The following is a 16,138-nucleotide window of genomic DNA, read 5'->3' as shown; positions in this document are numbered from 1 at the left end:
AGAAGCAGGCTTCCTGCCGAGCAGGGAGCCCGATGTGGGACTCGATCCCAGGACTCTGGGATCATGACCTGAGCCGAAGGCAGACGCTTAACGACTGAGCCACCCAGGCGCCCTACTCTGAAGAGTTTTAATCAAGAAAGGATGCTGTACTTTGTCAAATGCTTTTTCTGCATCTATTGAGAGGATCCTATGGTTCTTGTTTTTTCTTTTATTAATGTATTGTATCACATTGATTGACTTGCAGATGTTGAACCAACCTTGCAGCCCAGGGATAAATCCCACTTGGTCGTGGTGAATAATCCTTTTAATGTACTGTTGGATCCTATTGGCTAGTATTTTGGTGAGAATTTTTGCATCCATGCTCATCAAGGATATTGGTCTGTAATTCTCCTTTTTGATGGGGTCTTTGTCTGGTTTTGGGATCAAGGTAATGGTGGCCTCATAAAACAAGTTTGGAAGTTTTCCTTCCATTTCTATTTTTTTGGAACAGTTTGAGAGGAATAGGTATTAATTCTTCTTGAAATGTTTGGTAGAATTCCCCTGAGAAGCCATCTGGCCCTGGGCTTTTGTTTGTTGGGAGATTTTTGATGACTGCTTCAGTTTCCTAAGTGGTTATAGGTCTGTTCAGGTTTTCTATTTCTTCCTGGTTCAGTTTTGGTAGTTGATACATCTCTAGGAATGCATCCATTTCTTCCAGATTATCTAATTTGCTGGCATGTAGTTGCTCATAATATGTTCTTATAATTGTTTGTATTTCTTTGGTGTTGGTTGTGATCTCTCCTCTTTCATTCGTGATTTTGTTGATTTGGGTCATTTCTCTTTTCTTTTTGATAAGTCTGGCCAGGGGTTTATCAATCTTGTTAATTCTTTCAAAGAACCAGCTTCTAGTTTCATTGATCTGTTCTACTGTTCTTTTGGTTTCTATTGCATTGATTTCTGCTCTGATCTTTATTATTTCTCTTCTCCTGCTGGGTTTAGGCTTTATTTGCTGTTCTTTCTCCAGCTCCTTTAGGTGTAGGGTTAGGTTGTGTATTCGAGACCTTTCTTGTTTCTTGAGAAAGGCTTGTACTGCTATATACTTTCCTCTTAGGACTGCCTTTGCTGCACGCCAAAGATTTTGAACAGTTGTGTTTTCATTTTCATTTGTTTCCATGAATTTTTTTAATTCTTTAATTTCCTGGTTGACCCATTCATTCTTTAGTAGGATGCTCTTTAGCCTCCATGAATATTTGAGTTCTTTCTGACTTTCCTTTTGTGATTGAGTTCTAGTTTCAAAGCATTGTGGTCTGAAAATATGCAGGGAATGATCCCAATCTTTTGGTACCTGTTGAGACCTGATTTGTGGCCTAGGATGTGATCTGTTCTGGAGAATGTTCCATGGGCACTAGAGAAGAATGTGTATTCTGTTGCTTTGGGATGAAATGTTCTGAATATATCTGTGAAGTCCATTTGGTCCAGTGTGTCATTTAAAGTCTTTATTTCCTTGTTGATCTTTTGCTTAGATGATCTGTCCCTTTCAGTGAGGGGGGTGTTAAAGTCCCCCACTATTATTGTATTGTTGTTAATGTGTTTCTTTGCTTTTCTTATTAATTGGCTTATATAATTGGCTGTTCCCATGTTAGGGGCATAGATATTTACAATTGTTAGATCTTCTCATTGGATAGACCATTTAAGTAGGATATAGTGTCCTTCCTCATCTCTTACTATAGTCTTTGGTTTAAAATCTAATTTGTCTGATATAAGGATTGCCACCCAGCTTTCTTTTGGTGTCCATTAGCATGGTAAATGGTTTTCCACCCCCTCACTTTCAATCTGGGGGGGGGGTCTTTGGGTCTAAAATGAGTCTCTTGCAGACACCATATCGATGGGTCTTGTTTTTTTATCCAATCTGATACCATGTGTCTTTTGATTGGGGCATTTAGCCCATTTACATTCAGGGTAACTATTGAAAGATATGAATTTAGTGCCATTGTATTGCCTGTAAGGTGACTGTTACTGTATATTGTCTTGTTCCTTTCTGGTCTATGTTGCTTTTAGGCTCTCTCTTTGCTTAGAGGACCCCTTTCAATATTTCTTGTAGGGCTGGTTTCGTGTTTGCAAATTCCCTTAGTTTTTGTTTGTCCTGGAGGCTTTTTATCTCTCCTTCTATTTTCAGTGACAGTCTAGCTGGCTATAGTATTCTTGGCTGCATATTTTTCTCATTTAGTTCTCTGAATCTATCATGCCAGTCCTTTCTGGCCTGCCAGGTCTCTGTGGATAGGTCTGTTGCCAATCTAATGTTTCTACCATTGTAGGTTACAGATCTCTTCTCCCGAGCTGCTTTCAGGATTTTCTCTTTGTCTCTGAGACTTGTAAGTTTTACTATTAGATGTTGGGGTGTTGACCTATTTTTATTGATTTTGAGGGGGTTTCTCTGTGCCTCTTGGATTTTGATGTCTCTTTCCTTCCCCAAATTAGGGAAGTTCTCTGCTATAATTTGCTCCAATATACCTTCCTCCCCTCTCTCTCTTTCTTCTTCTTCTGGGATCCCAATTATTCTAATGTTGTTTCGTCTTATGGTATCACTTATCCCTCGAATTCTGCCCTCATGATCCAGTAGTCATTTATCTCTCTTTTTCTCAGCTTCTTTATTTTCTATCATTTGGTTTTCTGTATCCTTGATTCTCTCTTCTGCCTCATTTATCCTAGCAGTTAGAGCCTCCATTTTTGATTGCACCTCATTAATAAGCCTTTTTGATTTTGACTTGGTTAGATTTTAGTTCTTTTATTTCTCCAGAAAGGGTTTCTCTAGTATCTTCCATGGTTTTTTCAAGCCCAGCTAGTATATTTAAAATTGTCATTCTGAACTCTAGTTCTGACATCTTACTAATGTCCATGTTGATTAAGTCCCTGGCAGTCGGTACTGCCTCTTGTTCTTTTTTTTGAGGTGAGTTTTTCCGTCTTGTCATTTTGTCCAGAGGAGAACAGATCAATGAGAGAAAAAAATGCTAACAGGGTAACAACGACCCCAGAAAAATATACACTAAACAAATCAGAAGAGACCTTCCAGAAGGTGGTCGCTTTTCTGTTCAGAGAGTTGCTGCTATTCTTTTCTTCTATCTCCTGTTGAGTTCATAGGTGTTCAGAATGGTTTGATACCTATCTAGCTGAGTTCCTGGTACCAGATGAAATTTAGGTCTCCTACTCCTCTGCCATCTCGCTCCTTCTCCTGGGATCTTGTGTCAAAGCACAATACTACTAACCACCTACCTCATGACCCATTCGGCCCCATTGAATCAAAAATGCACTGGCTTCACAACTGTCCTCCTGGTCCGGCAGTGCTCCGAGGCTCAGATGGGGCAGGCGCGATCCCCTCCCGGAGTTGCTGAGCTCTTCTCTACCCTCCTCCAGTGGTGGCCTCTCTCTCTTTCCCAGGAGTGGGAGGCTAAAGATTTTATTTATTTATTTGACAGAGAGAGACATAGCGAGAGAGGGAAGACAAGCAAGGGGAGTGGGAGAGGGAGAAGCAGGCTTCCCACTGAGTGGGGAGCCCGATGTGGGGCTCGATCCCAGAACCCTGGGATCATGACCTGAGCCAAAGGCAGATGCTTAATGACTGAGCCACCCAGGCGCCCCCACTCAAAGTTTTTTCTTTTAGGATTTTATTTTTAAGTAATCTCTACACCCAATTTCAGGCTTGAACTCACAACCCCAAGATCAAGAGTCACATGCTCTACCGACTGAGTCAGCCAGGTGCCCCTCAAAGCTTTTTCTTAATAAATTTCTATTTTGATGTTTTTTTTCTCTCTCACTTTTCTTATACTTCCTTTTATCTGTTCAGCATTTTCTTTTTCTTTCTTCCTCTCTCCCCCACCCCTCTCTTTCTGTCTGTCTTCTATTCTTAATTACATTTTAATACATTTTTTTTTTAAAGATTTTATTTATTTATTTGACGGAGACACAGCAAGAGAGGGAGCACAAGCAAGGGGGAGTGGGAGAGGGAGAAGCAGGCTTCCCGCTGAGCAGGAAGCCTGATGCGGGGCTCGATCTCAGGACCCTGGATCATGACCTGAGCCGAAGGCAGACGCTTAACGACTGAGCCACCCAGGCGCCCCTTAATACATTTAATAGCACTTTAATTTTTATTGGTTATACACACACATAGTTTAAAGAACCAGCTACTTCTACAGTGCTTAAAATGAGAACATCAGCCCCTCCTTTCCCCACTTTTGTCTCCTATTCTCATCTCTTTTGGTTTATTCTTTTGGTGTTTACCACTAGATCTTGCAGTGATTTGCTTTCACTCTTACCACTTAGTTTTTATTTATTAGATTTAGGCATTATCTATTGACTTCCCACTATGAGGAGTGAAAGTTTAGCTCCCTTTCACACCCCTTCCTACCCTCTGCTCACTCTGTTTATGTATTTCTAACCCGCTTTCCTCCCAACATTATCTCTAAGCCACGTAGTATATTATAGTTACTTTTATTGCACATCTTCTTTTATTGTTAATACTTTAAAATTTTTTCTAATTTTTTTGTATGTTCTTATCATTAATTCTTCCCTAAAATTCCTCCCAATCATGTAAGTCTCATTTCAGTATGCTCATATATGTTAGATATCTACCAGTTTTATCCTATTTTAAAGATGCTGAGTTAAATTCATGTTTCATTTTACCATCTTTAATGAGAAGTTTCCTTCCATCTTGGAATAATGCTAGAAAATATTAAGATACTGGGCAATCAGGTAAGGACTCTTGAAACTTCATAATAAGACAAAGTCTCTTTTAATAAGTATTTTAAGAGCCTATTTTGTGTCTTGTACTCACTCATAGGTGTTCAGAGAGACCACTTTCGTTGCTATTTTTTATAGGGATTAAATAAAAATCCTGTTTTAGGGTTAGCAATCCCTAATTTGTAAATTGGGCAGATAATCTTTTGATCTGTAAGTGATTGGTTGAAATTATATTAAATTCAGTTTCATGCCAGGGAGTTTAGTTAATGAACTAATTATTACTCTTACCAAAAGGTAAAGATGTCAGGTTTTGGTTCTGCTACATATTTGTCAAACCATGTTGTTATTTATTCTCAGTGTGTCGTGGCTACCATAGCTTTTGGAATGGGCATTAATAAAGCTGACATTCGCAAAGTCATTCATTATGGTGCTCCTAAGGAAATGGAATCATATTACCAGGAGATTGGGAGAGCTGGCCGTGATGGACTTCAGAGTTCTTGTCATGTACTCTGGGCTCCAGCAGACATTAACATAAATAGGTAAAAACATTTATTGCTTTCACCCTTGCAGATTTCTTTCTTTCCATATAAGCTTTGAAAGTATTTGAAGCCGCATGCAAAATTTCAAGTAATGTGTATAAGTGCATTTAAAACCAAAACAAAACAGAGGACATCTAAGAACCTTTGTGGTAAGTGTTGCCACCCAGAGGAGATGACCTAATTTCAGCTATACTTCATTTAGTGTGAAGAATTAACTAAATCAGGAGTATACTGGGAATGGAACATGGATCCTATGGGTGCTTTCCTAATATTGTGCATGGACAAACTGTTTTTTTCTCCCCAGGTCCTCTCAAGTTTCGATATGTCTTCAGCCATAGTTTTCTTTAGACACTGTTTATTTTGTTATTGGTTCTTTCTTCCTGTGCTTATTCCAAGTGACTTTTACCAATCCCTATTTGAGTCTCTTTACCATTTGTTTCTTTTGTTAGTTCTATGAAAGCATGCAAGCTGTCCTTGACTGTATGTGAATAATCATGTTGCACTGTACCCATTCACTGTACTGATTGACTGCCATGAAAAGAATTAAGTGTTCAGTGTTTAAATGTAGGAAGAGATCATTCTACTTAAACATGAAGCAAGTCTTTTATTGGTACTTAAGTTCTATGAGATTTATATTGGAAAGGAAAACTTCATCTTGCAAAAACTTTAGGGGCAGGGTTTAGCAACTGATTCCTCCATCCATAGGGGGATAAAATCTCAGGAAAAAAACTTATATATGGTAACTAATGGAGCTGTTCAAATGAGGTATTTTCAAAATGCACATCCATGTTGCTGAATAAACTGAGCTCTTGAATGGAAATATTAGCTCCTATTATTAAAATGATGAGAGTACCTATCCATACAGTTTTTATTTTTATGCATCATTCAGCAATGTTCTGTTTTGAGTGCCCACTATATTTTAAGCATTATGCTCTATGCTGGGGATACAATGATAATTAAAAACAGATATGGTACCTGTTCTTAGAGAGCTTAGTGTATAATGGAAATGGCATATCTTAATCACAGAATCACACAACTATGGATACATAGGGTTCATTTTACTATTCTCTACTTGTGTTTGACAATTTCAGTAATCAAAAGAGATTTTAAAAGGGATCATGCAAATCTGTGTAAAATTAGTGCTGTGTTAAGTACTATGAAGGAAAGTTGCATTGGGTAGTAAGTATATAATAGGATGTATTTATCAAGTTAAAAAGTTCAGGTAAGTCTTCCTTCAAGAATTGATAGGGTGAGTTGAGATCTGAAAGAAGAATAGGGATTAATTAGGTAAAAATGTTTGGTATAAATTTTAAGCTCTTCCTTTTAAGAACAGTGGTAGCTTTTGTTTCTTAACATAGTCAATAAAACCATCCCCCTTAAACAGAACAATTATTGTTTTTCTTTTGACTGTCGTGCTTTTTATAAACTAAAATAATTGGGATAGAGCACAGCTATATCTGATACTATTAAATTTGGGATTGTATCAAACATATGTTGATTCCCACCAATTCTGATTTATTTATATATTATACTAAAGGTGCTGAACACTTAACAACCTGAGTTTTATACTATGACTTTGCAGGTTCGTCAGTAGATATACTTGCTGTTTATCTGGGTCTCAAAAGATACTTTATATGGTTATCTCATTAAGATTTCACAAGAAATATTAGTGAGTAGTAATCGAATAATGGTGCCAGGAACCCGTGCTTGAATTTTAGTATAGACAGGTTGTTCTTTGCATCCATCCGAAGGGAAATAAACCTATAGGGTTAATCATGATAAAAAAGAGTTCAGCGAGGATTTAGGACAGATCTGTGTCATCCTTGTGACAAATCTCTTTTATTGGAAGAAACAAAGTTTGAGAATAAATGGGGTTGCTGGTTCTCAGTGAGAAGATTACTGTAATTCATAAAATTTTTAGAGGGTATCTTATGCTAGAATGCTATGATTGAGAGAAGAAACTTGTCCAGTCATCAGTGTCAATGTGTAATTTTATATTTCTTATTGCAGAAGCTATACCACTAGCAATGTCTCAGTGTCTGCATTTGCTGTTATTTTAAACAGTCAAACCCAGTAGTTATTGTAACCTTTTTTTAAAGGGAATAATTTGCAAGTTAGTTTCAATTTAATAAATCTTCCAGCTGGTTCCATCTATTTTTATTTATGGATTGCTTTTAGAATTTTTCTTCTTTTTCAACGTATTTTTATTATGTGAAATACTGTACTTTAATAGTCCCAAAAGTAGAATAAATATTTACTAGATTGGCTTTTAGAGACTTGTAATTTTATTTTTTCAGATTTGTTACTGACACTGATAATGAGAACATTAGTTAAATGTAGGTCATCTGAACCAAATATAAGGGAGGCTATAGTACTTAGAGTGTAGACGTTTGTTTTCTTTGTTCTTTCTGAGGAGGAGGTGAGCTAAACAAACAAACAAAGCAAAAAAAGAACTACAGTTGATCCTTGAACAACATGAGGGTTAGGAGTGCTGACCCCCCCACGCAGTCAGAAATCTACATATAACCTTTAACTCTTCCAAAACTTAACTACTAATAGCCTACTGTTGACTGGAAGCCTTATGGATAACATAAACAGTAGATTAGCGCTTATTTCATATGTTATATCTATTACATACTGTATTCTTACCATAAATAAGCTAGAGAAAAGAAAATGCTATTTTAAAAAATCATAAGAAAAAATACATTTACAGTACTGTACTGTATTTATAAAAAAGATTCACATGTAAGTGGACTGATGAAGTTTAAACTTGTGTTGCTTAATGGTCAACTATAATTTTCAGGCCATGGGCTAGGAAGAATGAGATCAGGAGGAACTAGAGTCAACAGTTGGAAGAGACTTTTAGGTAAATTATATGGGAAGTCATGGTAGTTGGTGGTGTCAGATCAAAAGGTTTTTGAATAAGGAGTCATTTGTGTGTTCAGAGTTACCAGAAGTCACTTAACTGGTTTCCCTGTTGGTGTCATGTTTGAGAATTGTACAGAGGTATTTTTATCAGTCAGAAGTTTGCATAGTCAAAGGTGAGGATCCGTTTTAATGAGGATCAGTATTATCAATTAGATCTTATATGCAAACATTGTTTTCTTTTGAAATATCTGAAATCTACTCAACTCAGACTTCTGTTTATTCTTGAAAGAATTCTTGGAAAGACGTGCACAGCTATTGGGAGATTATCATCATCTTCTGATGTCTGATATTGATGGAATTTCTTCACAGTAGACTAGAAGTAACTTTTTAAAAACAAACAAACATGTCTTTAGTGCTAACAATTTTAAATAAATTGAGTATTATGGAAAAAATCAGTTATAATTGTTTGAAGGAAGAAATTAATTCTGATGTTTTATTGGTATCCCATAATAGAATATAGTACAAAGGGATAGTTTTAGGGGCATGAGAAATCCTCTGAAGAGCAAATAGGGATGAAGGCTCATACTTGGATTATGAGCCTCTTTCAGTTTGTTTTTAGTTTCTCAGATAAAATAACCTTTTACTGGGAAAATGTAAAAATTCATATATAGTGGAAAGATTGCCAAAAAGCATGTAGCATATAAATCAAAATGAAAAACTTTAGGGTTTATAATTTTTTATTTTATTTTTTATTTTATTATTTTTATTTTTATTTATTTGACAGAGAGAGAGATAGTGAGAGCAGGAACACAAGCAGGGGGAGTGGGAGAGGGAGAAGCAGACTTCCCACAGAGCAGGGAGCCTGATGCGGGGCTCGATCCCAGGACCTCGGGATCATGACCTGAGCCGAAGGCAGACGCTTAACGACTGAGCCACCCAGGCACCCCTATAATAATTTTTTAAAGGCAGCTAAAAAATTGATGCTTGGACATAGGTATAGAATTCTTTCAAAAGTAATTTTCATAAAAGTCAGAAAAATGCTTGCCTCTTGTGGGGGCATTGACTGGAAAGGGACATGTAACTTTCTGGGATGATAGAAAAATTTTTTTTATCTTGGTAGAGGTGCTTTATATTATGAAAAGTAAACAGTAATAAATGTAAAAGTAACAAAATCGCTAATGCAATTTTATATATTCCTGTGATATTTGTAATTGACAGGCACCGCCTTAGTGAGATTCCCAATGAAAAGTTTCGATTATACAAATTACAGATGATGGGAAAGATGGAAAAATATCTTCATTCCAGAAGGTGTAGGCGAAAGTATGTATTACTTGTTTTATATTAATTAATAACAGATTTATGAATGGTGCTCTTTTAAGAAAAAGTCTTGCAAAATAATTAGAAGTACTTAGAAACAATATTTTGTTGGTGTTACATATGTGCTGAATTTTTAAGGCGACTTTCCTTGTGCCTCAGTAAACTGAAGCCAGATAATGAGATCCCAGGTCAATTAGTGATGATTTCACCTCATTATTTTCAGCAATGATTTTAACATATATGGTTTTGTTCTTTTGTTTAATTTTAAATTTTCTCTTGGGTAGACTCATCTTGTCTCATTTTGAAGACAAACAACTACGAAAGGCCTCCGTGGGTATTATGGGAACTGAAAAATGCTGTGATAATTGCAGGTCCAGGTAAAGATTTTTTCTTCTAAATGGAGATTCTAAAAGTCTTTGTTTCTCTTCCTTTTCAAATATGTATGTATTTTTTTTAGTAGGCTCCATGCCCAGTATGTGGCTTGAACTCACAACCCTGAGATCAAGACCTGAGATCAAGAGTCAGATGCTCCACTGACTGAGCTACCCAGGCACCCTGCAAATAATTTTTAATTGAGTTTTTGTTGAATGATACGTATTACAGTTTTAAAAAACAAAATAATGAATTTATTTAAATAGCAGACAAAGCAGACAATATTAATTTGCTTTACAAATAGATAAACCAATAAAATGGTGGACCTAAATCTAAATATATCAATATTTATATTAAGTATAAATGGTCCAAAATCACCATTTAAAGGCAGACATTGTTAGAACTGGTTTTAAATATGCCCCAACTAGGAGCGCCTGGCTGGCTCAGTCAGAGGAGCATGCAACTCTTGATCTTGGGGTCATGAATTTGAGGCCATGTTGAGTATAGAGATTACTTAAAAATAAATAAATAAACTTAAAAAAAAAATGACCCAACTATATGCTGTCTATGAGAAATCCACAAGTATAATTATATAGGTATAACAACTTAAAATAATAGGATAACAACTATATACCATGAAAACACTAATCAAAAGAAATCTGGAGTTGTTATTTTAATATCGGATAGTGGAGACTTTGGAGAAAGAATATTACCAGGGTTAAAGAAAGACATTACATGATAAAAAGGTAGTTTACCAATGAATCACAGTTCTCCAGACACACACACACACACACACACACACACACACACACACACACTTAAACAGATTGATTTTAAGGAATTGGCTGCTGGCAGTTGTGGGGGTTGGCAAGTCTGAAATTTGTAGGGCAAGCTGGCCGGCTGGAAAGTCAGGCAGGATTTCTGTCTTAATAGTCTTGAGTCACAATTCCTTGTTCTGCAGCAAACCTCAGTCTTTGCTCTTTAAGGCCTTCATTTGTTTGGATGAGACTCACATTATCAAGTAGTCTGCTTAAAGTCAACTGATTGGAAGTGGCAATCCCACCTACAAAATATTTATAATAGCATCTAGATTAGTGTTTGACCAGACAGCTGGGCACCATAGCCTAGCCAAGTTGACACATCAAGGTAACCATCATATCCAAGAACACATAATCCTAAATGTGTATATACTTAACAAAAGAACTGACAGAATTAAAAGGAGAAATACAGAAATCCATAATTACAGTTGGCGACTTCAGCATCTCTCAGTAATTAATGGAACTAGTAGAGGAAAATCAGTAAGAAGATAGAAATGAATAGGACTGTTGACAAACTGGATCTAATTAACTTTTATAGAACACTCCACGCAACAGTAGTGGAATAAACATTCTTCCCAGGTGCTGATGGAATGTTCACAAATGTAATTATATTCTGGGCCATAAAACAAACCTTAATACATTTAAAAGAATTCTGTTCATATGGAGTGTGTTTTCTGACTATAAAGGAATTAAACTAGAAACCAATAACAGAAAGGTATCAGGAAAGTCTCCAAACACTCGAAGATTAAATAGCACACTACTAAGTAACCCATGAGTCAAAGAGGAGGTCTCAAGGTCAACTGGAAAATATTTTGAACCGAATGAAATGAAAATACAAAATGTATGGGATGCAGCTAAAGCAACACTGAGAGGGAAATTTAGAGCATTAAATACTTACAATGGAAGAAAAGTTTCAAAGCTGTAATTAAGCTTCCACCTTAGGAAGCAAATAAGAACAAAGTAAACTAAAAGGAAGCAGAAGGAAGGAAATAATAAAGATAAGAGCATAAATGAAATAGAAAACAGAAAAACAAAAGAGAAAAACCAAAGAACTCAAAAGCTCATTCTTTGAAAAGGTCAATAAAATTGGTAGAAACTTCTAACAAGAAAAAAAAAAGAGGATACAGAGATTACCAATACCAGGAATGAAAGGAATTTCACTACAGGCCCAATAGACATTAAAAGAATCATAAGGAAACACTATGAATAACTCAGTGCATGTACATTCAGTAATTTAGAGGAAACAGACCCAATTCCTTGATAACCTCAAACTAACAAAATTCAGCCACAATGAAGTAGATAACTTGGATAGTTGTACGACTTTAAAGAAATTAGATCTGTTAAAAACCTCTGGAAATAAAATTCCCTAGCCCAAATGGTTTAAATGGCAAATTTTACCAAACTTTTTAAAAGAAGAAATAATACCAATTTTACAGTGTGATCCCATTTATATGATATTCTCTCAAAAGTAAGACTATACTATAGGGATGAAGAAAAGATCAGTGGTTGCCAGAGTTTAGAGCGAGGTGGAGGGTGTGATTACAAAGGGCTAGCACAAGGGACTGTTTACTGCGATGGATTTGTTGTGTGTCCTGATTGTGATGGTAGCTGATTGTGGGGGTTGGATGAATCTATGCTTATGAATCAATAGATGTGTTTAAATTCATAAAACTTTACATATGCACAGATACACAGTCAATTTAACTGCATATTAACTGAAAAAATAAAAACAAATGATATAACTAGTTGAGTTAGCTATACCTAGGCATGGTAGCTGTGTTACTATTAGACAAAAAAATAATTACTAGGGATGAAGATGATCTCTGGTGACAAAAAGTTGCTTCTCCAAGAGGACAGAATTGTTCTATGCACCTCAAAAAAACCCCCAAACCCTACAAATATATAAAGCACAAACTGTCAGAACAGCTGGAAGAAACCAACAAATCCACCATTAAAGTAGGAGAGTTTGATATAATTTTTGGTTATTGTTAGGTTAAGCAATCCAAAAATGAGTAAGCTGTAGGAAATTCGGTCAACATAGTAACAAGTTTGATTTGCCACACACTTGCTTTAGAACCCTATACTAATTATTTAGAACAATGTATCTCAAACATTTTCACTTCATGATCCACAAAGCTAATATAGTATCTATATAGCACACTAGGCTATGTACTACTCGGGCCCGGGTTCTGTCCAGAACCGTGGTTAACTATAGAGCACCCCTGCAGTCCAATAGCAGCACACTGGCTGGGAAGCACTGAATTGCAGACTACACTTCTCAAACATACGTGAAACATTGATAAAAATTTGACCCTGTGTTAGAGCAGGGTTGGCAAACTGTGGCTTGTAGACCAAAGCCACTTTGCTGCCTGTTTTTGTGGATGAAGTTTTCTTGGAATACAGCATATCCTTTTGTTTGTATATTGTCTGTGGCTGTTTTTGCAGAGTTGAATGCCCAGTAGCTGTTACACAGAGACACAAAACCTAAACTATTTGCTGTCTGGCCCTTTACAAAGAAGTTTTCTGGACCTTATACTAGACTGTAGCGTTGTCGCAAAAGTTTTCAATATATTGGTATTAAACACACCACTTTTTCTGATCAGAATGAAATTGAACTAGAAGGAAATAAGAGGATAAACAAAGAAAATTCTCATTCGTTTGGGAATTAAAAATAACACTTTTTAAAAAATTTATTTATTTTTTTTGATGTAGTGTTCCATGATTCATTGTTTGCGTATAACACCCAGTGCTCCATTCAATATGTGCCCTCTTTAATACCCATCACCAGGCTAACACATCCCCCCACCCCCCTCCCCTCTAGAACCCTCAGTTTGTTTTTCAGAGTCCATCGTCTCTCATGGTTCGTCTCCCCCTCCGATTTCTCCCCCTTCATTCTTCCCTTCCTACTATCTTCTTCTTTTTTTTTTTTTAAACATATAATGTATTATTTGTTTCAGAGGTACAGGTCTGTAATTCATCAGTCTTACACAATTCACAGCGCTCACCATAGCACATACCCTCCCCAATGTCTATCACCCAGCCACCCCATCCCTCCCACCCCCCACTCCAGCAACCCTCAGTTTGTTTCCTGAGATTAAGGATTCCTCATATCAGTGAGGTCATATGATATATGTCTTTCTCTGATTGACTTATTTCACTCAGCATAATACCCTCTAGTTCCATCCATGTCATTGCAAATGGCAAGAATTCGGTTTTTTGATGGCTGCATAATATTCCATTGTGTGTGTGTGTGTGTGTGTGTGTGTGTGTGTGTGTGTGTATGTATACATATATATGTATATATATATATCTCTATATATATACCACATCTTCTTTATCCATTCATCTGTCGATGGACATCTTGGCTCTTTCCACAGTTTGGCTATTGTGGACATTGCTGCTATAAACATCCGGGTGCATGTACCCCTTCGGATCCCTACATTTGTATCTTTGGGGTAAATACCCAGTAGTGCAATTGCTGGATCGTATGGTAGCTCTATTTTCAACTTTTTGAGGAGCCTCCATACTGTTTTCCAGAGTGGTTGCACCAGCTTGCATTCCCACCAACAGTGTAGGAGGGTTCCCCTTTCTCTGCATCCCCGCCAACATCTGTCGTTTCCTGACTTGCTAATTTTAGCCATTCTGACTGGTGTGAGGTGGTATCTCATTGAGGTTTTGATTTGGATTTCCCTGATGCCGAGCGATGTTGAGCCCTTTTTCATGTGTCTGTTGGCCATTTGCATGTCTTCTTTCAATTACTCATAAATCAAAGAGAATCAGACTGGAAATTAAAAACATTTTTAGAACTTCCGTGATGATTACAATAATATACATTAAAACTTGGAAGATACAGCGGAGGTTGTACTTTGTGAGACTCTGACAGCTTTAAATATTCGTACTAGAAAAGAAAATTAATGAGCTAAGTATCCTATAAAGAAGTTAGAATAGGAGGATAAACCTAAATGTAGTCTTTCCCCCCCAAACATATTATATCTGGAATATTGACTGTATTCTTACTGCTATTTCAAAGCTATTTGTTATAAAGAAAGTAATGGAATTAGGTAGTTGAACTGTATTAGTTGATTTTCTCTAAGGAGTCCTTTTGTTCTCACCTAGCTTTAAAGAATTCTCATTTGTGTTAATGATAGTTCCAAATCTACCTGAAGGATGGCTTAGGAATGTAGCTTCCAAGTGGACTTAAATGAGGTGCACTTTATCTTTATGTCATATTTTACAGTCATCAGAGTTTAAGCTAATAATTTATTGCATAGGAGATTCGGTTTTTAAGTTACTTTTTTTTGCAACAACCTTTTTCTCCCATTACAACCTAACCCAAAAGTCCAGTATTTATATAATCAGTCGAGTGGAGCTTTTCAAGCTATACTTCTGCATTCTGCTTGCTTGAATCTCCCTACTCTTCTGTTTATGGTCCGAGGTACCTCCCGTGAAATTTGGGTTCCAGGGTACTAGGGTCGAGAACCATCAACATAACATGCGAAGCTATATTATGGTTTATGTTTCATGTTTTACGTACTTCACATGATCTTGGCTGTAATGAACTTTATTTGTTAGCTTATGAAGCAGTTGGCATATTTGAGATTTTTTTTTTTTACTTGGTTAATTATTACATGAAATCTTTTTATTTCTAAAGGTATATGCCTAAGCTAAGCTTTCTATCATATTATTACTTAGATTGGATACTTGCTCTTCCATTGATGACTCAGATGATACATCACAGGACTTTGGTCCACAAGCCTTCCAGCTATTATCTGCTGTGAAAATCTTAGGAGAAAGGTTTGGAATTGGGCTTCCGATTTTATTTCTCCAAGGATCTGTAAGTATACCTGTGAATCACCTTTATAGTTCTTCTTGCACTCCTATTACACTTTTCTTCATAAGTTTGTTGTCTTAGTTTTACAGCTTTGGCTTTAGATGAGTTATTGGAAAGTCAGAGAGCCATATTAAGTTCCAATTAAGCACTGCATTCGTTACTTTTGACAAAACCTACATGTTACCACATGTACTGCTGTTTTCATATTTCAAGTTGATGTTCAGCTCTGCACCTCATTCTAGAAGCATTGTATTAGCTTATTAGATTACAGTTGGATAAATCCCTAAACTGGTCTTTCTTAGGATAATCAAGAAAAGTTAGCTTTCATTGTATCAGGAGATAGGTGGAACAAAATTGTCTCTTTTGGTGCCCTGGAAAGTAGTAAATTCTTTGAGCAAAACTTTAATTCAGTGATTATTTGTAAATGTCTAAGTTCAGTAACAATATTTCGTATAGTTTTCTTCTTTTCTGTTTCTTATCATCTTATCGTATTTAAAATTCCAAGGTTTTTGTTTTGTTTTCTTTTGTTTTTGGCTTTACCATTGAATAAATAGCGATAGTCAATTCAGCTACTTTTTTTTTTTTTTTTAGTGATTAGCATTCCAGAATTATGCTAACATTTGCAAGTACACTTTGAGTAAGTCATGACCCTTACAGTCTGTAGTCCTTTTGTTCATATG

The 16,138-nt window shown here is 36.3% G+C and overlaps 1 protein-coding gene across 3 annotated transcripts in view; it reads left to right on the top strand.

The window, feature by feature from the left end:
* Positions 1-16,138, top strand: part of WRN (WRN RecQ like helicase) — a 153,726-nt gene that overhangs the window by 96,466 nt on the left and 41,122 nt on the right. For all 3 annotated transcript variants that reach the window (XM_078069648.1, XM_078069649.1, XM_078069646.1), the window contains exons 20-23: positions 5,071-5,252; positions 9,339-9,440; positions 9,722-9,814; positions 15,320-15,461. In XM_078069648.1, the coding sequence (XP_077925774.1) occupies positions 5,071-5,252; positions 9,339-9,440; positions 9,722-9,814; positions 15,320-15,461 (519 nt within the window). The remainder of the gene's footprint in view (positions 1-5,070; positions 5,253-9,338; positions 9,441-9,721; positions 9,815-15,319; positions 15,462-16,138) is intronic.

This window comes from Halichoerus grypus, chromosome 3 (assembly GCF_964656455.1).
Source record: "Halichoerus grypus chromosome 3, mHalGry1.hap1.1, whole genome shotgun sequence".
Classification (NCBI taxonomy): Eukaryota; Metazoa; Chordata; class Mammalia; order Carnivora; family Phocidae; genus Halichoerus; species Halichoerus grypus.
Note: the sequence above shows the minus strand (reverse complement) of the source record. Positions and strands in the feature narration are given on the sequence as shown.